The sequence below is a fragment of the Thamnophis sirtalis genome, unplaced genomic scaffold (assembly GCF_051295495.1).
Source record: "Thamnophis sirtalis isolate CommonGarterSnake01/CBP01778 unplaced genomic scaffold, rThaSir2_p1.2 scaffold_4, whole genome shotgun sequence".
Classification (NCBI taxonomy): Eukaryota; Metazoa; Chordata; class Lepidosauria; order Squamata; family Natricidae; genus Thamnophis; species Thamnophis sirtalis.
The window spans coordinates 139,673,162-139,694,732 of NW_028261384.1; the positions used below are offsets into that span (position 1 = coordinate 139,673,162).

Sequence of the window (21,571 nt, forward strand, 5' to 3'; positions counted from 1 at the left end):
GGAGGGGAGGTGCCCAAACACAATGCCGGAGACATCAATCAAAACGTAGAACTATCGAACCTTGAAGGAAATTTTTTAAAAGCCAAATTTTTAAAAAAGACAGGGGAACGACCCACGACCTTTTCCCCATCCCCTGGTCCCCAAAACTAGACTTCCCAGGCACCCTTCGTTTGTAACGGGGGTTGAACTGGGGGTCCCCAGCTTCAGGAACGGCCGAAAACGACGGCAGGTAAAGTTTTAGCTCCCTATCGGTGTCCCTCATTGTTAGGACAGGTATGGTGGCCTTCCACTTAAAAGGCAGGCAGTCCTCGACTTACAGCTCGTTCCAAGTTAGCGACGGCACTAAAAAAAAAGTGACTTCGGACCATTTCGTCAAACGTACGACCGTCGCATCCCTGTGGTCAAAATTCAGATGCTTGGCAACTGACTCGTATTTAAGGTCCCGGGATCACTCAATGGCACTTTGGTGACTTTCCGATGAGCAAAATCGATGGGAAAGCCAGATTTGTCGAACCACTCTCTTCTTCCTAATTTTAACAATTGCTGGGATTCACTTAACCACGGGGGCCAGAAAAGGTCGCAAAAGCGGGCAGAGCTCAGCGCCTCGCTTAGCCACGGGAATTTGGGGGGACTTGAACGGTGGCCGGACGTCGAGGAGTACCTGTCGATTTCCATGGCTTGCATTGGGGAAACATGGTGGAAGTCGAGGACCTGCCTCGCCGAAGGAGAATTGTCTGGGTCGGGTGTGTGTGTGTGTCTTCAATCTTGGCAACTTGTAAAGACTTGTGGATTTCAATTCCCAGAATTCCTCAGCCAGCTTCACCCCCCCACTCTGCTGAAGTCATATTACGTTAGTGCATACCCACCATCTATTAAGAAAGTTACCCTATATGGCTGGCTGAGGAATTCTGGGAGTTGAAGTCCACCAGTCTTCAAGTTGCAGATCTCTGGTTTAAGACGTGTGGACTTCAACTCCCAGAATTCCTCAGCCAGCTTTCCCCTCCCCCCACTCTGCTGAAATCATATTATGCTTACTGCATACCCACCGTCTATTAGGAAAGTTACCCTACATTGCTGGCTGGGGAACTCAGAGTTGAAGTCCACCATTCTTAAAGTGACCAAGATTGGAGACCCCTGATTTAAGACCTGTGGACTTCAACTCCCAGAATCCCTCAGCCAGCTCTTTTCCCCCCACTCTGCTGAAGTCATATTACGCTTACTGCATACCCACCGTCTATTAAGAAAGTTACCCTATATGGCTGGCTGAGGAATTCTGGGAGTTGAAGTCCATTCTTAAAGTGACCACGGTTGGAGACCCCTGATTTAAGACCTATGGACTTCAACTCCCAGAATCCCCCAGCCAGCTCTTTTCCCCCACTCTGCTGAAGTCATATTACGCTTACTGCATACCCACCGTCTATTAAGAAAGTTACCCTATATGGCTGGCTGAGGAATTCTGGGAGTTGAAGTCCATTCTTAAAGTGACCACGGTTGGAGACCCCTGATTTAAGACCTATGGACTTCAACTCCCAGAATCCCCCAGCCAGCTCTTTTTTTCCCCACTTTGCTGAAGTCATATTACGCTTACTGCATACCCACTGTCTATTAGGAAAGTTACCCTACATTGCTGGCTGGGGAACTCTGGGAGTTGAAGTCCACCAGTCTGAAAAGTTGCCCAGGTTGGAGGACCCTGGTCTGGGATGTGCGTGCAGCTGACCTGGGGCTGCTGCAGAAAAGAGGATAGGCTGGGCCAGATTTCGGACTGCCGCCCCCCTCTCTCTCTGTATTGGGGTACAGGGGTGTTTCTTGAGTTTAGCAACTTTTAAAGGGGTATGGACTTCACTCACTGGCTGCTGCTGTCCCTGAGATACTCCTGAAAGGTAGGGACGAGGGCACAGAGACGGGTACCCTGGTATTCACCCTGGTGGGGGGGAAAAGGAAGGCACACTTTACATCTCCCCTCTTTAAGGGTGTCCAGCCTCAAAGGAGGCATCTGTCGAACTCAGGATCTGGGAAGGAGGAGATAGAGGCGGGGTCCAAGGAGCCAATAAGTATGTAAATAGAGAGGGAACCCCACCTTCTAGCACTGATGATGTTACCTAGTTGGGCCATGAGACATCTGCAAGAAAAGAACCAGGCTAGCACCAAGTATTGTGGTCCAGCGGTCATCTGCGGAGCTGGCAGCAGAGTCGGACAGTGAGGAGGCTGGGGAGGGACATAGGCCAGTCCTGGAGTCTGGGGAAGGCTCGGACGAGGGCTCTGCGTCGGAGGCAGAGAGGGGGCCAGGGCCATCTGGGAGTTCTGTGCTGCCTCCGGAGTCTCCAGAGTGGGACAGCAGCGAGGCAGAGGAGCAGGCTCCCCCTGTTCCCAATGCGCGCATGCGCCGAGCTGCCAGAAGGCAAGAGTGGTTAGGACAGAAGGGACGACTTGGGAGTAAGGGTTGGAGGTGATTGGCCCCTCCCATAGGACCTAAAGGAGGAGCAAAGGCAGGTGAGCCTTTGCAGGAAGCAACTTGGTTCATGCTGGTCAGTTTATGTTCTGAAGCTCCGTTTGGACTCTGTGCTCTGTGGGGGCTTGCCAAGCTAATTGACAATTAAGTCTTTGGCAGCGTTTCAAGGGAGATAAAGGTGGGTGCTTATCAGCCTTATCCCGAAAGACTTTGGCAGACTACTGTAGGACTCTTAACAACTATTTGGGACTCATATAATTCACAGCCTTTGAAATAAAGAGGGTTTTGGGGACTGGGTGCTTTTTACTGTATCAGGAAGCCTAGGTCGAAACATCAAGATCCCCACAATTCCTTCCCCCCCCCAAACTCCTCACTTCCCTTCTCCATTCTGCACACCCCACTCCCTTCAAGCACTGATGGCATTGCCTAGTTGGGTTATGAAAGGGCTGCAAGAAAACAGCCAGGTTCAGAGAGCCCCAAGGGCCCCATAGTCCTTCTCTTCCCCTTCTCCCCTCCACACTCTTTTTAGCACTGATGATGTTACCTAGTTGGGTCATGAAATGTCTTCTAGAAAGCAAATAAGATCAGTGAGCCCCGAGGATCCCACAATCTATGGGGTTACAGTGGCTTTAATGCCACCGAGTCCAGGCCTTCAGTATGGAAGCCAAGAGTGTTTCCCCCTCCCCGCCTCTATTCTTCCCCTTCTAGCAAAGTTTTGTCTTTATCCTGCCCACTATCCCACCATCGACCAGCTTCTTCCTCACCTGAAAAGGGGAGCTGCTTCCTTCACTTTCGGAATCTGGCACCAGATCTTCAGCTGGAAAGAAAAGAAAAGAAAGAGAAAGGAAGAAGAAAGGAGGGAAAAAGAAAAAAATAGAAAGGAAGAGAAGGAAGAAAAAAGAAAGAAAACAGAAAGGGGAAGAAAACAGAAGGAAGAAAGAAAAGGAAGAAAGGAAGAAATGGAAAAAAAGGAAGAGAAACAAAGAAAAAGGAAGAAAAAAGAAAAAGGAAAGAAAGAAGGAAGAAAAAAGAAAGAAAACAGAAAGGGGGAGGAAGAAAACGGAAGAAAAGAAATGGAAGAAAAAGGAAGAGAAACGAAGAAAAAGGAAGAGAAACAAAGAAAAAGAAAGGAAAGAAAGAAGAAAAAAGAAAACAGAAAGGGGAAGGAAGAAAGAAAAGGAAGAAGAAAAAGAAAGAAACAGAAAGGAGGAAGAAACAGAGAAGAAAGAGAAGGAAGAGAAACAAAGAAAACGAGGAAGGAAGAAAAAGAACAAAAGAAAGAAAATGATTTTATTTCCCAAGGAGAGAACCCACTTTAACAAACGTCTCACTTAACAACATAAATTTTGGGGCTCCATTGCGGTCGTTAGTCGAGAACTACCTGTATCCTTGTGACCTCTAGGCTGGAGTACTGCAATGTGCTCTACATGGGGCTGCCCTTGAAGGGTATTCGGCGACTTCAGCTAGTCCAGAATGCGGCCGCGCGAGCGATTGCGGGTGCACCTCGCTTCACCCACGTAACACCTATTCTCCGCGAGCTGCACTGGCTACCTGTTGATCTCCGGGTGCGCTTCAAGGTGCTACTTGTCACCTACAAAGCCCTCCATGGTAGTGGATCTGGGTACTTGAGAGACCGCCTACTGCCAATCACCTCCACGTGACCTATTAGATCCCATAGATTAGGCCTCCTCCGAGTCCCATCTGCCGGTCAATGTCGACTGGCAACCACGCGGAGGAGAGCCTTCTTGGTGGCAGCTCCGACCCTATGGAACGATCTCCCCGTGGAGATTCGTACCCTCACCCCACCCTCCAGACCTTCCGCACAGCCCTCAAAATCTGGCTATCCCGTCAGGCCTGGGGCTAAAGACTGTAACCCACCCGAATGGTATGAATGTTGTGTTTTTTAATGACGTATTGTCCTACGTGTTAAATGTTTGTTTCCCCCACCCCCTTTTCGAGTTGTAAGCCGCCCTGAGTCCCCCCAGGGAAAAGGGCGGCATATAAATAAACTTCTCACTTCTCTCTCGTTGGAAGGTGGGGAGGAGCAAGCCGAGTCAGGCCAGGACCTTTCAGGATTGAGACGGCTTGTAGGCAGGGAGGAGGGGGGGCGAGGCAGGATGACCAGGAGAGGCTAAGCGGTGAACACAAGAGACGGAGCTCGATGCGAGGAGCAAGGACCACCCGCTCCTGATCCAAGAGCACGGAGAGTGGAGAGAAGGCGAGAACAGAGCAGGCTGACCCAACCACTCGGGAAGAACGCGCCTTGTTCCTCTTCAACAAGGCACACCCGGGGACTGAGCCTTAAGGAGACACTGTGGGGAGGGGCATTTGTCGGGAACAAACCCTGAATTCCTGGAGGGTGGAGTGCCGAACGTTTGCACTTTCCTGGATTCCTGTGTGTGTGTGTTTGTGTGATCAATTTGTTCTGGGAACTTGTCAGAAATGTGGGAGTTTTGAGGGAAATTTGGTCAGCCGCGGATCATCACACAACTTACATGTTTCCCAGGGCTCCCTGTGCGAATCCCTGCAGATTAAAACAAAGCGGATGCTGTGAGTCATTTAAAAGCAACAAGGGAAGCAAAAGGAGCAGGAGGGAAGAGTCCTCGACTTACGGCTGTTCGTTTAGCAAATGTTCAAAGTTACAACAGCCCTGGGGAAAAAAAAGGGACTAATTTTCCGCACAACTGTTGCAGCGTCCCCCTCGCGATAAAAATTCAGACGCTTGGCAACTGACTCGTATTTCTGACGGTGACAGGGTCATTTTCTTTCGCGACCTTCGGACGAGCAAAGTCAGTGGAGGAAGCCGGATTCGCTTAACGACCCGCTTACAGGTAATCCTTGTCTTAAAACCCTTTGTTTAGCGGCCATTCAAAGTTAGAACCACACTGAAAAAAAGCGACTTGTGACCGTTTTTCACAGTTACGACCATGGCAGCTTCGGCTCGGTCATGCGATTAAAGTTTGGACACTTGGCAAGTGACTCATATTTGTGACGGCCGTAGAATCCCGGGGGTGGGGTGTTTCACGTGATTCCTTTTGCGGCCCTCTGCCAAGCATGGGGGAAGCCAGATTCATTTAACGACCGTGGGAATAACTTATTAACCGTGATGATTCCCTTAACGACTGTGGCGAGAAAGTTCGCAAAATGGGGCAAGGCTCCCTTACAACAAATGTCTCGCTTAGCAACGGAAATGTGGGTCAGTAGTGGCCGTAACTCAAGGACTATCTGTACGAACATCTGCAGAGATTCCCTTAACCACTCGGGCGCAAAATGGGAGCAAGACTCGCTCAAGCAATGTCCTCGCTTAGTGACGGAAATTCTGGCCCCCAACTGCCGCTGTTAAGTCGAGGACTCCCTGCCCAGGCCAAGATCTTACCCTTCTGAGTTGCAGGAAGCGAAGTCCTCACTTCGGCTCCTGCCTAGCTGTGGGGAGAGAGGTGGCGTCGGGGGGTCTTCGCCCTCGCTCTGGCACGGGGTGCATGAGGAATGGGCAGGGGAGGTGGGAGGTTCGGCATCATCTGGAGGACAGAGGGAGAAGGTTAAGGGACCACAGAGGAACCCCCCTACCTCACCCCACCCACCACCTCCTGCGGCTCCCGTAAAGACTTACCAGCCAACTCGTATCCCACGTCGATGAGGTACTTCTTTAGAATGGCGGCACTGGGCTGGGGAAACTGGTTGGGGGATTGGATCCTGGCAGCCTCCAAGATCTGGGAAGGAAAGGTGAGAGGAAGGGGCTTTTCTCCACCATGGGAGGGGGGCACAAGGCCAAGGCAGGGTAGGGATGCTGGAGACCAGGGGTGGCTTACTGCCAGCAACCCACGATGCCAAGTTACTATTGGTTTGGCCGTACCGGTAGAAACCTCCCTCTGCTGGGAACTGCGTTGGTTAAAAAAAACCCGAGATTGGCGGCCTTCTCTGCCATTGCCCCGGCCCTATGGAAGAGTCTCCCCCCTCCCTGAAAGTGGGGCAGGGACGTCCCCCCCCCCCGGCCTTCCAAGGAGTTAAGGCTGGGCAGCCTTGTGTGGGGAGGTCGGAGGTGCCTGCAATCTGGGTGTGTGTGTGTGTTTGATTTTCGTTTGTATCTCGCCCGCATTGTTTTAACGAGTCACTCAAGACGGTGAACATCTCCAGTGGGTTTTTCTCGTCCTATGTGACTCAGAACAACAACCTTGCGAGGTGGGCTGGGCTGAGAGAGGGGAACTGGCCTCAAGGCATGCCACAGGCTTTCAGGGTGATGGTAAGACTAGAATTCCCAGCCTGGTGATTGGCCCAGTCACCCAGCTGGCTTTCTTGCCTAAGACTAGAGTTCCCAGTCTCCCGGTGATTGGCCCAGTCACCCAGTTGGCTTTCTTGCCTAAGACTAGAATTCCCAGTCTCCCGGTGATTGGCCCAGTCACCCAGTTGGCTTTCTTGCCTAAGACTAGAATTCCCAATCTCCTGGTGATTGGCCCAGTCACCCAGTTGGCTTTCTTGCCTAAGACTAGAGTTCCCAGTCTCCTGGTGATTGGCCCAGTCACTGAGCTGGCTTTCATGCCTAAGACAGAACTAGAACTCCCCGTCTCCTAGTAATTGATCCAAAGTCACCCGGTTGGGTTTCGTGCCTAAGAGAGGACTAGAACTCCCAGTCTCCTGGTGATTGGCCCAAAGCCACCCAGTTGTCTTTCCTGCCTACGATAAAACTAGAACTCCCAAGTCTCCTGGCGATTGGCCCAAAATCGCCCAGCTGCTTGCATGCCTAAGGCGGCACTGGAACTCCCAGTTACTGACTTAACAACGGCAGGGATTCACTTAACGGTGTCGACAAAGGAAAGGTCGTAAAATGGGGCCAATCTCACTGAAGAGACATTTCACTTAGCGATATAAATGTTGGTCATAAGTCGAAGGCTACCTGGAATTCGTTCAGCCAAGGCTGGTGGCTTTTGGGGGGGGGAGGGGAGCAGGGGGGAGAGGGTACAAAGCCCCATGTGCAAGGCCATTGCCCCAAACTGCCCTTCCTTTCAACCCCCATCGGCTATCGTTCCGACTCGTGGATTTTTTCCTTCCCCCTTTTCTTACCATCTGGAATTGGGGCTGTGGGAGGATTTGTTCCATCTCGTGGAGATAATCGCAGAAGAGATTCTCCACCTCTTCCATGAAAACTTCCCCGTAATCCGTTTCCAGGTGTTCCTAAAAGCCACACACACACACACAAACAAGACAGTCTTTATTGTATCAAGGCCCACAGGGATGCCCAGCACACCTGGCTTTGTAGTCCCAAAGGTGCTTTTTGCAGAACCTGGCTCTTCCGGCAGGCCTGGGGGCTGTTGATCTCATGACCGAGGTCCAGCCCCGATTAGACTGGGTGCATGATGTGTTTTTTTTTTTTTAATCTGTTCCTTCCTCCGTTTTTTAACTCTTTACTTTTTAAAATTCATTTTCTGTAAGCCGCCCGGAGTCCTTTGGGATTGGGCGGCCTATAAATTCATCAAATCAAATCAAGAGGCGAATGGGCTTTCTGGTTAACACAGGGTTAACACACTTCAAACCCAGGGATAGATCAAAGGCATTCGCTTGTCCACCCCAAGAATAAAAACACCCTTAAAATCTGGCCCCAAATTGTTGGAAGTGTAAAAAAAAAACACCAGGCACTTTTTATCATATGTGGTGGACGTGCAATGAGGCAAAAAAATTATTGGAAAATGATTCAATCATGGTTAGAACAAATGGTGGGAGACCAAATCTTGTTTAAACCGGGAATTTTTCTCCTAGGTATAATACCAGAGGGGTTTAAGAAAGATACACTTTACTTAATTATTCATGTACTAACTAGCAATAACAATAGCAGTTAGACTTGTATACCGCTTCATGGGGCTTTCAGCCCTCTCTAAGCGGTTTACAGAGTCAGCATATCGCCCCCACAGTCTGGGTCCCCATTTCACCCACCTCGGAAGGATGGAAGGCTGAGTCAACCTTGAGCCGGTGAGATTAGAACCGCTGAACTGCAGATAACAGTCAGCTGAAGTGGCCTGCAGTACTGCACCCTAACCACTGCGCCATCTCGCCTCATTTTACCCACCTCGGAAGGATGGAAGGCTGAGTCAACCCTGAGCCGGTGAGATTTGAACCGCCGAACTGCAGAACTGCAGTCAGCTGAAGTAGCCTGCAGTGCTGCATTTAACCACTGCGCCACCTCGGCTCAGTAACTGCGGCGCGCATAACTTATGCACAATATTGGGGAAAAGAAAATACACCATCAGAGCTAGATATAATCAGAAAAGTGTTGGCATGTGCGGAAGCAGATAGGCTTAACTTAAACTTAAAAATAAAGGGGAATCAGAATATTTTGAAGTCTGGAACAGATTTTATGACTGTTATAAGACAAGTTGACAAGACTGGAACAAACTGTATATATTGTGATTGGACAGAAGGTTCGATAATGTATTAAGTAGGCTAACTGTCAATAGTTGTCACTAGCTGTATATAATGTGAATGTATAGACATGCCGATTTTGCAGTACTGCATTGCTTTAAATGTAAAAATAATAAAAAATATATTGAAAAAAAAAAAGAATAAAAACACCCAGAAACTGAGCAACATGATATATGCACAGTTCAATGCAGAGAGAAGATCTGTACATTGGGGAAACAAAACAGCCACAAATCTATGGCACAACGTAGTAGAACAAACCCATCAGGATTAGATTCAGCCGCCTAGCTGCGTTTAAAAGACACAGGTCACACTCTTGAGTTGCGATGGCGGAGTTGTTAAGAGTGCAGTACTGCAGGCTGCTTCGGCCGACTGCCTTGCCATCTGGCAGTTCAAATCTCGCCAGGCCAGAGGAAGAATGGGAGGGAATGTAAGAGTCGGAAAGAGGGAAGGAATGGGAAGAAGAGGGGAAGGGTAAAGGGGAGGAAGGGGAAGGAGAGAAGGGAAAGGAGAGGAGGAAGGAAGGAGAGAAGAAAGAGAAGAAAGGGGGGTAGGAAGGAGGGAGGGAAGGAGGGAGGGAAGCAAGGAGGGAAGGAAGGAGAGAAGAAAGGAGGGAAGGAAGGAGAGGAGAGAAGAAAGGAGGAAAGGAAGGAGGGAATGTAGGAGAGAAGGAAGGGGGAAAGGAAGGAGAGAAGGAGAAAAGAAAGGAGGGAAGGAAGGAAGGAGGGAAGGAAGGAGAGAAGGGGAGTAGGAGAGAAGAAACGAGGGAAGGAAAGAGGGAGGGAGGGAAGAAGAAGTAGGACCGTTGTAAGATAAGATGGATCTATGGGATGTTAAAAAAGCAATCTTCGAGTATATTGTCAACAGTAGGAAAAATTGTTATAAATACATATTATTAATAACAGTTATGAGATCATATAATTGTGAATGTATATATGAAATTGATAAAATAAAAATAAATAAATCTCGCCAGGCTCAAGGTTGACGCCGCCTTCCATCCTTCCGAGGTGGGTAAAGCGAGGACCCAAATTGTTGGGGGCAAGAGGCTGACTCTGTAAGCCGCTTAGAGAGGGCTGTAAAAGCACTGTGAAGTGGTATATAAGTCTAAATACTATTGGTATTTTGAAGACAACAAAGTCCATATTTGGGGCAGAGAGGATTGCTGGTTTGAAAGAGAGGTTAAAGAGGCTGTGTAGGTCAAAATTAAACAACGCTTGGGGAGCAAAACTATGATAAATCTAGACAGCAGACTAAAAAGCAGAGATATCACCCTGCCAACAAAAGTGTGTATAATCAAGGCTTATGGTTTTCCCAGTTGCAATGGACAGCTGTGAAGGTTGGACCATAAGGAAGGCTGAGCGCCAAAGAATGGAGGCCTTTGAACTCTGGTGCTGGAGGAGAAGACTCCTGCATTGAGTCCCTTGGACTGCAAGGCTATCCAACCGGTCAGTCCTAGAGGAGATCAGCCCTGACTGCTCTTTAGAAGGCCAGATCCTAAAGATGAGACTCAAAGACTTTGGCCACCTAAGGAGAAGGAAGAAGGACTCCCTGGAGAAGGGCCTCATGCTGGGAACGATGGAGGGCAAAAGAAGAAGGAGGGGACGGCAGAGAAGGAGGTGGCTGGATGGAGTCACTGAAGCAGCCGACGTGAGCTTCAATGGACTCCAGAGGATGGTAGAGGACAGGAAGGCCTGGAGGAACGTGGTCCATGGGGTCGCGATGGGTCGGACACGACTTCGCAACTAACAACAAAAGAATGGAAATGACCAGCCGTCTACAAGGAGGATAAATCCTTCCATTTCCCACCATTCAGTCAGAGCTGAAGAAGCTTCTTTGGATGAGAAGCGAAAGGTCTTCAAAAGAAAAACCAGAAAGTCGAGTTCCCTCTTGGGGAAAAAAAGCACCTTTGGGACAACCTGGATGATGGAGAATTTCCCTACACACCGGGCTCGATCATTTGAACGCCAAACACCTGTCCAGCCTTGGAGCAGCCTCTTTAAAAAGTAGTCCTTTGAAGACAATTGAATTGAATTGATTATATTTCTATGCCGCCCTTTTCCCCGAAGGGGACTCACCCCGAAGACAAGGTATTCAGTTCACCCCATTGGGCGAAGGAGGCAACTGGTTTCCTTCACCCTGACCTGTTTGTCTGGGGTTCAAGGGCTCCCCGTAGTAGCAAGAATGCCTCAGGGGCCAAAGTGGGGAAAAAAAGACACCAAAGTCAACCCAGCTTTGTTTCTGGTTTGCAAACCGCCGGTAGATTTTGGCCTCCAGACCATAGGGGTGGGGGGAATTAAATTCTGCCTTTGGGATTTGTGGATGAGAGAGGATTGTCACCATTGTAAGGGCCGGTTAGAGATTAAAGTGGGCGAAAGTGGGGAAAAAAACCTTGAGGCTGAAAATGTATTAGCTGGGTTCGGTTGCGCTGAAAAGAGTGGGAAGATTAACGCCTTTTCTTCTTCTTCTTTTAGTTTCACTTCTATGTTGATAATCTCAATAAAAATTAGAAGAGATGGAGGAGGAGAGAGACAGAGAGAGGAAGTGAGAGAGGGAAAAGAGATTAGATAGATAGATTCAAGATTTAATGAATTTGTAGGCCGCCCAATCCCGAAGGACTCCGGGCGGCTTGCATAAAAACAGTTTTAAAAATACTAAAAAAATAAATAAATTAAAATACAAAGACAAGCAAGTTAAAAGAACACAACCTGCACTCAACCTTAGTGGGGCTGGAACTCAATCAAGGATCAACAGCCCCCAGGCCTGCCAGAATAGCCAGGTCTTAGTGGACTTTCGGAAGGCCGAGAGAGTGGGGAGGGTCCGGATCTCTGGGGGTAGATCGTTCCATAGGGCCGGGGCAGCTACAGAGAAGGCCCTCCCCCGAGGAGCCGCCAGACGGCATTGTTTAGTCGACGGCACCCGGAGAAGGCCCATCCTGTGAGATCTTATCGGACGCTGGAAGGTATGTGGCAGGAGGCGGTCTCGTAGATATCCAGGTCCTAAGCCATGTAGGGCTTTAAAGGTGATAACCGGCACCTTGAAGCGTGTTCGGAGACCAATAGGGAGCCAGTGCAGCTCGCGGAGGATAGGTGTAACAAGGGTGTATCTCAGTACACCCAGTATCGCTCGCGCGGCTGCATTCTGGACCAATTGTAGTCTCCGATAGTTGGATAATAGACAAAGAGATAAGATAGATAGATAAGTAGATGGATGGATGAATAGAGAAATGAGGGATAGAGATACGATAGATAGATATATAATACTATAGACAGATATAGACAGACAGATAGATGGATGGATGATAGGTAGCTATAGAAATGATGATGATGAAGATTGAAATAGACAAGAGATAGACAGATATAGATCAGAGAAATGAGAGATAGATACGATCGATAGATAGTTGGATAATAAACAAAGAGATAAGTAGGTAGATAAGAGAAAACGGGAAATGAGAGATAGATTCTATAAGATAGATAACAGACAGATGATAGATAGACAGAGACAGACAGATGGATTGATGATAGGTAGTTTTAGAAATGATGGTGATGTTTGAAATAGACAGAGATAGAGAGATATAGATGAGAGAAGAGACAGATACTATAGATAGAGTTGGATAATAGACAGATATCGTAGACAGATAAATAGAGAGAAATGAGAGATAGATAGATACTGCAGATAGACAGATAGATATTAGACAGACAGAGACAGACAGATGGATGGATGATAGGTAGTTATAGAAATAATAGTGATGAAGATTGAAACAGACAGAGATGGATGGACGGATGAGAGGTGATTATAGAAATGATGGGGATGAAGAGAGACAGAAATAGAGGAAGAGAAAAGAGAGAGAGAGAGACAAAGGGCTTCCAGACTTCTGTAGAAACCTTTGTCCTCCCAGCCTTACCTGCACATATTTTTCCTTCTGCTTGCCGTCACTCAGCAACTGGAGGACCAAAATTCTGAAGTTTTCTTGGGATTCTTGTATATTGTCCAGGTCCTGAGGTGTCTATGGACGAGGGAAAAAAGAGATGGAAGGACATAATTCAGAGTGAGTGTGAGACAGAGAGAGAGAGACAGAAAGAGAAAGAGAGAGAGGGAGAGAGAAAGACAGAGGGAGGAAGAGGGAGGGAGAAAGAAAGGGAGAGAAAGACAGAGGGAGGGAGGGAAAGAGACAGAAAGAGAGAGGGAGGGAGAGAGAAAGCGAGAGACAGAAAGACAGAGATAGAAAGACAGAGGGGGGGAGGGAGAGAGAAAGACAGGGAGAGACAGAAAGACAGAGATAGAAAGACAGAGGGAGGGAGAGAGAGGGAGGAAGAAAGAGACAGAAAGACAGAGAGGGAGGGAGAGAAAGAGACAGAAAGAGAGGGAGAGAGAAAGCGAGAGACAGAAAGAGATAGAAAGACGGAGGGAGAGAGGGAGGAAGAAAGGGACAGAAAGACAGAGAGAGGGAGAGAAAGAGACAGAAAGAGAGGGAGGGAGAGAGAAAGCGAGAGACAGAAAGACAGAGATAGAAAGACAAGAGGGGGGAGGGAGAGAGAAAGACACACAGAGAGACAGAAAGACAGAGAGAGGGTGGGAGGGAGAAAGGAAGAAAGAGAGAGACAGAAAGACAGAGAGGGGGGAGGGAGAAAGACACAGAGACAGAAAGGCAGAGAGAGGGAGAGAGAGGGACGGAGAGAGACAGAGAGAGGGAGGGAGAAAGAGAGGGAGGGAGGGATAGACACAGAAAAACACAGAGACTGAAAGAGGGAGGGAAAGTGGGGGGAGAATCTCCTTAAGTCAGAGGGAAAGGGGATTATCCAGGAGGACCGTATGGAGGATGCTACGGTGGGATCATTTCTACGGACAGAGAGAGAGAGAGACTCACAGCTTTGGAGTGATGGAGGGGGGGCTCATTCTCTGGAAAGTAGACATCCATAGCATCGTAGATTTTCCCAGGGGGGTGGTCTTCCTGCAACATGTTCATGACAATCTGGGGGAAAAGGAGAAAGCAGGAGGGGGTTTGTGGAGGATGATCTTCCTTGGAAAAAACCTCGGAATGTTTTTTAATTTTAAAAAAAAGAGAGAGGTTCAAACCGGCTCCCACTAACTAACTCAATATGAGTAAAGTGGGAGCAGGCGGATGGCAAATCCTGTTCCTTTTAGCCCACCTGTTTCTCCATCTGGGCAGCTTTTAACATGGGGTGGACTTCAACTCCCAGAATTCCCCAGCCAGCACAGCTCCCCCCCCCCCCCGGTGCTGTTGTAACATCAGACGGTGACTAAGTCAACTCTTGTTGAGGACAGTTTTTCCTCCCTGCCGGATCCCTTTCCTCAACGACTCCTTCCCACAACACCGTCCAACTATTTACTAAGGCTGCATTACTATCCTTCTTCTCGTCCTTCCTATCCCCTGCCTCCTTTTCCACTTTAGGACCACGGCGTTGTATCTTTACGGTTTATATTGTTTGATTTACCTTCCTCGTGTATGATTTATGTCGATGGCTTATTGAGTCTCCTGGGACTGTCCCAGGGTGTGTGGAAGCTTTGGATTTGGGAGGAATGTATTTTTATGATGACCGTGATCATGTTTTATGACTTCTAGCTTTTATGTACAGTGAGAGTTTATGCAGCACCGGAGATGAATTTCCTTGAATTTCCAATCATCCTTGACCCATAAAGAATTCCATTCCATTCAATCCTCTCTTCTCTTCTCTTCCCTGCTCTCCTCTTTTCTCTCCTCTTCTCTATATTTTCTTTTCCTCTCTTCCCTCCTATTCTCTTCTCTCTTCTCCTCTATATTTTCTTCTTCTCTTCTATATTCCCTCTTCTCTCTTCTTCTTCTCTCCTTTCTCTCCTCTCCTTTCTTCCTGTTCTCTATTCTCTCCTCTCTATTCTCCTATATTTTCTTCTCTTCTATATTCCCTCTTCTCTCCTATATTTTCTCCCCTCCTCTCCTGTTCTCTCTCCTCTATATCTTCTTCTTCTCTTCCATACTATCTTATCTCCCCTCCTTTACTTTCTTCTTTCCTCTCATCTTCTCTCCTCTTCCCTATTCTCTCATATTCTCTTCTTCTCCTTTCTCTCCTGCCCTCTATTTTCTTCTCTCTTCTCCTTTCTATTCTCTCCTCTTGTTTTCTTCTCTCTTCTCCTCTATATTTTATTTTCTCTATTCTCCTCTCCTCTCTCCTTTTCTCTTCTCCTTTCTGTCCTCTCCTATATTTTCTCCTCTCCTCTATTCTCTCCTCTGTATTCTCTTCTCTCCTCTATATTCTGTCTTCTCTCCCCTTCTGTTCTCCTCTCCTTTATTTTCCTCTCTCTCTTGTCTCCCCTTCCCTCCTCTTCTCTTCTTCTCCTTTCTCTCCTGTCCTCTATTTTCTTCTCTCTTCTCTTCCCTCCTCTCCTTTCTATTCCCTCTCTTCTCTTTTCTATATTTTCTTCTCTTCTCCTCTATATTTTCTTTTCTCTATTCTCCTCTCCTATTCTCTCTCCTCTTCTCTATATTTTCTTCTTCTCCTTTCTATTCTCTCCTCTTGTTTTCTTCTCTCTTCTCTATATTTTCTTTTCTCTATTCTCCTCTCCTCTCTCCTTTTCTCTTCTCCTTTCTGTCCTCTCCTATATTTTCTCCTCTCCTCTCTCCTCTATATTCTCTTCTCTCCTCTATATTCTGTCTTCTCTCCCCTTCTGTTCTTCTCTCCTTTATTTTCTTCTCTCTCTTCCCTCCTCTTCCCTCTTCTTCTCCTGTCCTCTATTTTCTTCTCTCTTCTCTTCCCTCCTCTCCTTTCTATTCCCTCTCTTCTCTATATTTTCTTCTCCTCTATATTTTCTTTTCTCTATTCTCCTCTCCTCTTCTCTCTCCTCTTCTCTATATTTTCTTCTCTTCTCCTCTATATTTTCTTTTCTCTATTCATCTCTCCTCTTGTAATAGATTTATCAGTGTTAAGGAGGCCCATTTGGACTCTCCAGTCCAGTGTTTCTCACCTTCAGCAACTTTTAAGAGGCCCAGAATCCACCGCCACCCCCCCCCCAGTCTTAAAGTTGCAGATACGGAGAAACGCCCCCTCTATAGCTTCATCTCCTGGTTCAACGACTCCCACAGGGGGAGTTTCTCTTTGGGGTCCCGAAGCACCATTCGACTCCAAAGCCCATCATCCCCCTCAGCTCACCTTGGCCTGCAGCCCCAGGCGCAGCTTGATCAGGTGCCGGAAGGGCACCAGGTCCGGCGCCGCCACGGCCACGTTCTCCAGGAAGGTCAGGGCCCGCGGGAAGTCCGGGAAGCGGCGGGCGCAGACTACGTGCCAGGCGGCGGCCGCCACCACTCGCAGGGCCTCGGCGGGGCAGGGCCTCTCGCAGGCCGCCTCGCCCGGAAGATCGTCGCCCATGGAAGAGACGCCGCCACAGCACGCCCACGCGGGGGCCACGCCCATCGCGGCACGCTCCGGGTATGTCACGCCCCTTCGACAGCGGCCACCCAATCCCGACTCGCGCTGCGGCCACGCGCCCAGAAACCACGCCTTCGTCGCGCTCCTCCTCGCTCGCCCTCGTTCCCGCCTTTCTTCGCGCTCCAAGGGAGGTCACGCGCTCCTCGAAACACCTGCCCCGCACCGCCGCAGAGGCCACGCCTTCTTGACAGCGGACCCCCAATCCTGACTCACGCTCCGGCAAAGGCTCCGCCCCCCCTCAGCCACGCCTTCCGCACGCTGCTCCCCCTCAGTCCCGCCTTGTTGCTCCACGCGCTCCTCGCAACAACACCCGCCACCCCCCGCGCAGGCCACGCCCACTAGACAGCGGGCCCCAATCCTGACTCGCGCTGTGGAAAAGGCTCCGCCCCCCTCAGCCACGCCTTCCGCACGCCGCTCCGCTTCAGTCCCGCCTTCTTGTTGCTCCACGCGCTCCTCGCAACACCCCCACCCCCGCGCAGGCCACGCCCACTAGACAGCGGACCCCAATCCTGACTCGCGCTCTGGCAAAGGCTTGTTGCTCCTCGCAACAACACCCCCCACCCCCGCGCAGGCTACGCCCCCCAGACAGCGGGCCCCAATCCTGACTCGCGCTCTGGCAAAGGCTCCGCCCGCCTCAGCCACGCCTTCCGCACGCCGCTCCGCTTCAGTCCCGCCTTCTTGTTGCTCCACGCGCTCCTCGCAACACCCCCACCCCCGCGCAGGCCACGCCCACTAGACAGCGGGCCCCAATCCTGACTCACGCTCCGGCAAAGGCTCCGCCCCCCTCAGCCACGCCTTCCGCACGCTGCTCCACTTCAGTCCCGCCTTCTTGTTGCTCCACGCGCTCCTCGCAACACCTCCCCACCCCCGCGCAGGCCACGCCCACTAGACAGCGGGCCCCAATCCTGACTCGCGCTCTGGCAAAGGCTCCGCCCCCCCCGCAGCCGCGCCTTCCGCACGCTGCTCCCCCTCAGTCCCGCCTTTTTGTTGCTCCACGCGCTCCTCGCAACAACACCCCCCCACCCCCGCGCAGGCTACGCTCCCCAGACAGCGGGCCCCAATCCTGACTCGCGCTCTGGCAAAGGCTCCGCCCCCCTCAGCCACGCCTTCCGCACGCTGCTCCCCCTCAGTCCCGCCGCCTTCGCGCTCAAAGGAATGCCACGCGCTCCTCGCAACAACACCCCCTCCCGGGCAGGCCACGCCCCTACACAGCGCCCCCACCCCTCAATCCTGACTCCAGCTCCGGCAAAGGTTCCGCCCGACGGGAAATCTCACTTTCCTCACGCGCCTTCCCGTTCACTACTCCCCCTCAGTCCCTCCCCGAGGCCACGCCCCCGTAGACAGCCGGTCCCAATCTTGATTCGCGCTTCAGAAAAGGCCCCGCCCCCGAAACCACGCCTTCTTCGCGCTCCCCCCCGCCTATTACTCCCCTTCGGTCCCTCCCCGCGCGGAGGCCCCGCCCCCTAGGCCGCCTGCCCCAATCCTTACTCGCGCCGGCCCTCCCAAGCCCGCCTTTTTTGAGCTCTACCTTCACTAGCGGAAGCTCCGCCCCCCCCACGGCCTTCACCCTTTCACATCCGCTTTTGACAGCTTGACGCCCTGCCGCTCCCCTCAAGTCCTCCGCCCCGCTTTTAAACCATCCCCACAAACGGGAGGGTAAAATTGCTTTCCGCCCGGCCTTCCGCTTCGGGATTCATCCCAGGCCTCCGCGCACCCCCGAACCTGAACTCCCGCTCTGTTTCCATGGAGACCCGCCGCGCGTCGCCCCGCCGGAATCGTCACTTCCGGTTTGGGGACCGGCTCTTCTTCCCTCCTTAGCTTGAGCGGCAGCGGCCCCTGGTGGCTGTTTGTAGGATAACACCAGCAGGGCATCTACCTTCTTGCAGGTGTCCTGCGAGCTGATGGGAGGTGTAGTCCTTCGTGTTTGGATGCTCATGGGGTTTGGGGACTAAATTCATGCCCGACATTTATCCTTTTTTATTTTGTTTGGTTTCTGGCCCGCCTTCCATTCCAAAACTCAAGGCGCAGGCTCTCCTTGCTGTTCTCCCCACAACAATTCTGAAGCCTCCCTCACAGGGTTGTTGTGTGGGGAGAACGACGAGGAGAGCCTGTGCCTTGAGTCTTCCGAAAGAAATCCCAGGATCTCTCCTTCCCAGGCATACTGGCCTGCAAAGCTAGTTTATTGCACCAAAGCTGGTCTGCACAACAGACTCTGCAAGAGGAAGGACTCTACCACAAGTCCAGAGTGATACTTTTCAACCTTGACAACTTTAAGTTAGGTGAACTCCCAGAATTCCCCAGCCGGACTTCAACTCCCAGAATTCCCCAGCCGGACTTCTAACGGCCAGAATTCCCCAGCCGGACTCCAACTTCCAGAATTCCCCAGCCGGACTTCCAACGGCCAGAATTCCCCAGCCGGACGCCAACTCCCAGAATTCCTCAGCTGGAATTCAACCCCCAGAATTCCCCAGCTGGAATTCAACCCCCAGAATTCCCCAGCCGGACTCCAACCCCCAGAATTCCCCAGCTGGATTTCAACTGCCAGAATTCCCCAGCTGGAATTCAACTGCCAGAATTCCCCAGCTGGATTTCAACTGCCAGAATTCCCCAGCCGGATTCCAACTTCCAGAATTCCCCAGCCGGATTTCAACTCCCAGAATTCCCCAGCCGGACTCCAACTCCCAGAATTCCCCAGCTGGAATTCAACCCCCAGAATTCCCCAGCCGGACTCCAACTCCCAGAATTCCCCAGCTAGACTTCAACTCCCAGAATTCCCTGGCTGGAATTCAACCCCCAGAATTCCCCAGCCGGACTTCAACTGCCAGAATTCTCCAGCCGGATTTCAACTACCAGAATTCCCCAGCCGGATTCCAACTCCCAGAATTCCCCAGCCGGGCTTCAACTCCCAGAATTGCCCAGGTGGACTTCAACTCCCAGAATTGCCCAACTGGCTGTCTTTTGAGTCCCAAGCTTGGTTGAGCTGTTGCTGGGTGATGATGTAATGAAAGGTCTTTGGGATTCCTCCTATGGCTCTGCCTGAAGGTGGCAGATCTTTGTTATGTAGAATAGTCTGGCTCAGGCCCTAATGGTCCATTGACAAAGGTGGGAGGCTGGGGCAGGAAGCTGCGGGGAGCAGCTTTGTCTTTAAAACACGTTTCTCCTTTTCTCATCCAGGGAAATGTACTATTCTGCCCTTTTTTCATATTTCCTAAAATATTTCATTTTTCTAGATGAATGGGTGCTATTCTGACCCCCCCCTCTGTTCCCCGAGGCACTCTGACACAAAATTACTGCTAGACAATTTATTCACAGTAAATTAACACACCGACAAGACTTTGGCAGCAATCCAGGCTTCCAAGATAAGAAATACACACGAGAGCTTCTTCAGCATTAGTATATTAGTTGAATCCTGCAAACAGCCTCCTCCCAAAGTCTCTCCTTATATACTCTCTTGGGAGGAGCCTCATTACAACCACCTGGGTCCAATTATCTTCTGTATCTCCATAGTTGCTGTTGGCGCTTATCTGCCAGTCTTCGCCTGGCGTCTTCACTCCCTTAGCTCCTCCCCACTGCTCCAGGGCCTGACGTCAGGGACCAACGCCCTTTGGCTTTCACCGCTGCTCCATGCCTCAGGTGCCTCCTGGTGAATAACCAGCCTCTCTGGTCCCTGCTCGGAGTCTGAACCCTGTCCAGGGTCCTCCACGTCTTCCAGAGCCGACTCATAGGGCCCCTCGCTGTCGGAGTTTGTTTGCAGCTCCAACAGCTCCTGCCGGGCCACAACAGGGTGCTAATTTCCTACAAGGCAATGGCAACCCACTTCTGAAAAAAATTAGCCAGCAAAAACCATGATTTAACCAGCTGCTTGGAGATGCCTTCTAGCTGGTCTGTCCTCTTCTCCAAGGAGGTGACCTCAGGCTGCCTTTTCTTGCTGGAGAAATCTAGAATCGCTCACCTCAAATCTACAACTTTCGATTCTTTTTAGTGGCTTGCATAATTTGTAGGTGGTTTTGTGTGTTTTGCTACTGTTTTCTTGTGTTTCCCCAGGGTCAGGAATACGAGAAGAGCAGCTATAAAAATTAAAGCAATAAATTAAGTCAGTTTATGGTGACCAGGAACCCTTTTTATAGTCAGCCAAGTCGGCGGCTCTCTCCAGATCTTGGAAGACGTAACGGGCACTTTGTCCCGTGGGAAGAAATCTTTCTTTTTGTCTTACTTCCCCCTTTTTCAACCACATTAAACATCTGATTATTTTGAGAGGGGGCGGCTCTTTCTGAGCCCTTGGACCGTAAGGGGGAAGAGAAAACATCCCCTCTGAGGCTGTTGCAAGAGAAAATCCGTTTGCATCAAACATACATCCAATTTGCAAGATTGCTCTCCGGTAAGACGTCTCATAATGATTACACGGACTTGGGTATAACATCCGTGGGACCCTTGAATAAAGCTATCAAAATACTTTGAAAAATACATCACCTGCAGATAAGACTACCCTAAAAATTTTATATTGTTTTACGTTTTTACAGTTGGTTTCATCTTAGGCAGGGGGCGGGGGGATTCAGCCGGTTTGGAACGGTTCGAGCGATCAGCTGGGGAGTTTGGGAGCTCCGACGATCAGGTGGGACCGCCTACCCGCTCCTGCGCTTTACTTACCTATATCCTCTCAGCTGATTTGCGCGACAGTTACCCTAACCCTAACTCAGTGATGGCATGCTCCGTGGCACGCGGAGATATATTTCGTGGCACGCCAATGGTCAGCTCCGGCGCATGCACGTATCAGCCAGCTGATTTTTTGCCCTTCTGGAGGGTCAGGAGAGGCCGTTTCCGCCTTCCCCAGGCTTCCCTAAGGCTCCGGAGGGCGTAAAACGATCCCAACAGGCCAACCGGAAGTTCAGAAACGATCCAATTCTGACTTCTGGAGGGCCTCCGGGATGCCAGGGGAAGCCTTTTTCACCCTCCCCAGGCTTCAGGAAAGCCTCCAGAGCCTGGGGATGGGTCGCGCGTGCATGCGCAGGTGTGTGGGTGGGGAGATTGAGTGGGCAACCACGTACATGCGATCGTGTGTGTGTGTACGGCATTTTGGCACGCCGTAAGAAGAAGGTTTGCCGTCACTCCCCTAGGTAATCCAGGGGTTTATCTGTTTTTCCTGATATTTGGGATAAACATTTGAGGGTCAGCTTATCCATAGAGGGGTTTATAGATGAGTATCGTACATATTTCTTCCGTTCAATCGCGTCCAGTTCTTAAAAGGCAGCCTGGGAAGTCCCTGCAGTTTTCTTGAGAAGGTTTTTTCCCCCCCAGA

General features: G+C 50.4%; 1 protein-coding gene across 3 annotated transcripts; it reads right to left on the reverse strand.

The window, feature by feature from the left end:
- TINF2 (TERF1 interacting nuclear factor 2) lies at positions 1-16,331 on the reverse strand. Of its 3 annotated transcripts, XM_087714259.1 has the most exons (10): positions 16,000-16,331; positions 13,722-13,826; positions 12,759-12,860; positions 7,508-7,618; positions 6,060-6,159; positions 5,826-5,967; positions 4,945-4,973; positions 3,214-3,266; positions 1,848-1,921; positions 6-60 (listed from the first exon to the last, which is right to left on the reverse strand). In XM_087714259.1, exons 1-10 carry the CDS (start codon positions 16,258-16,260, stop codon positions 39-41), a joined length of 999 nt encoding a protein of 332 aa, XP_087570385.1. In that variant the 5' UTR covers positions 16,261-16,331; the 3' UTR covers positions 6-38. The 3 variants fall into 3 exon arrangements, with proteins under 3 accessions (XP_087570387.1, XP_087570385.1, XP_087570386.1); XM_087714261.1 differs by lacking the exon at positions 1,848-1,921 and having other exon boundaries at positions 1-60; positions 16,000-16,283; XM_087714260.1 differs by lacking the exon at positions 6-60 and having other exon boundaries at positions 1,844-1,921; positions 16,000-16,325.
- Positions 16,332-21,571: the final 5,240 nt, after the last annotated feature.

Excerpts from the sequence above, each read along its gene's own strand:
- TINF2 (XM_087714259.1), bottom strand. The coding sequence starts at position 16,260 with ATGGGCGTGGCCCCCGCGTGGGCGTGCTGTGGCGGCGTCTCTTCCATG. Across the intron at positions 3,267-4,944 it reads CAGGGAGCCCTGGGAAACAT|CTGAAGATCTGGTGCCAGAT; the intron begins GTAAGTTGTGTG and ends TTTTCTTTCCAG. Across the intron at positions 61-1,847 it reads CTCAGGGACAGCAGCAGCCA|GTTCGATAGTTCTACGTTTT; the intron begins GTGAGTGAAGTC and ends ATTTCCTTCAAG.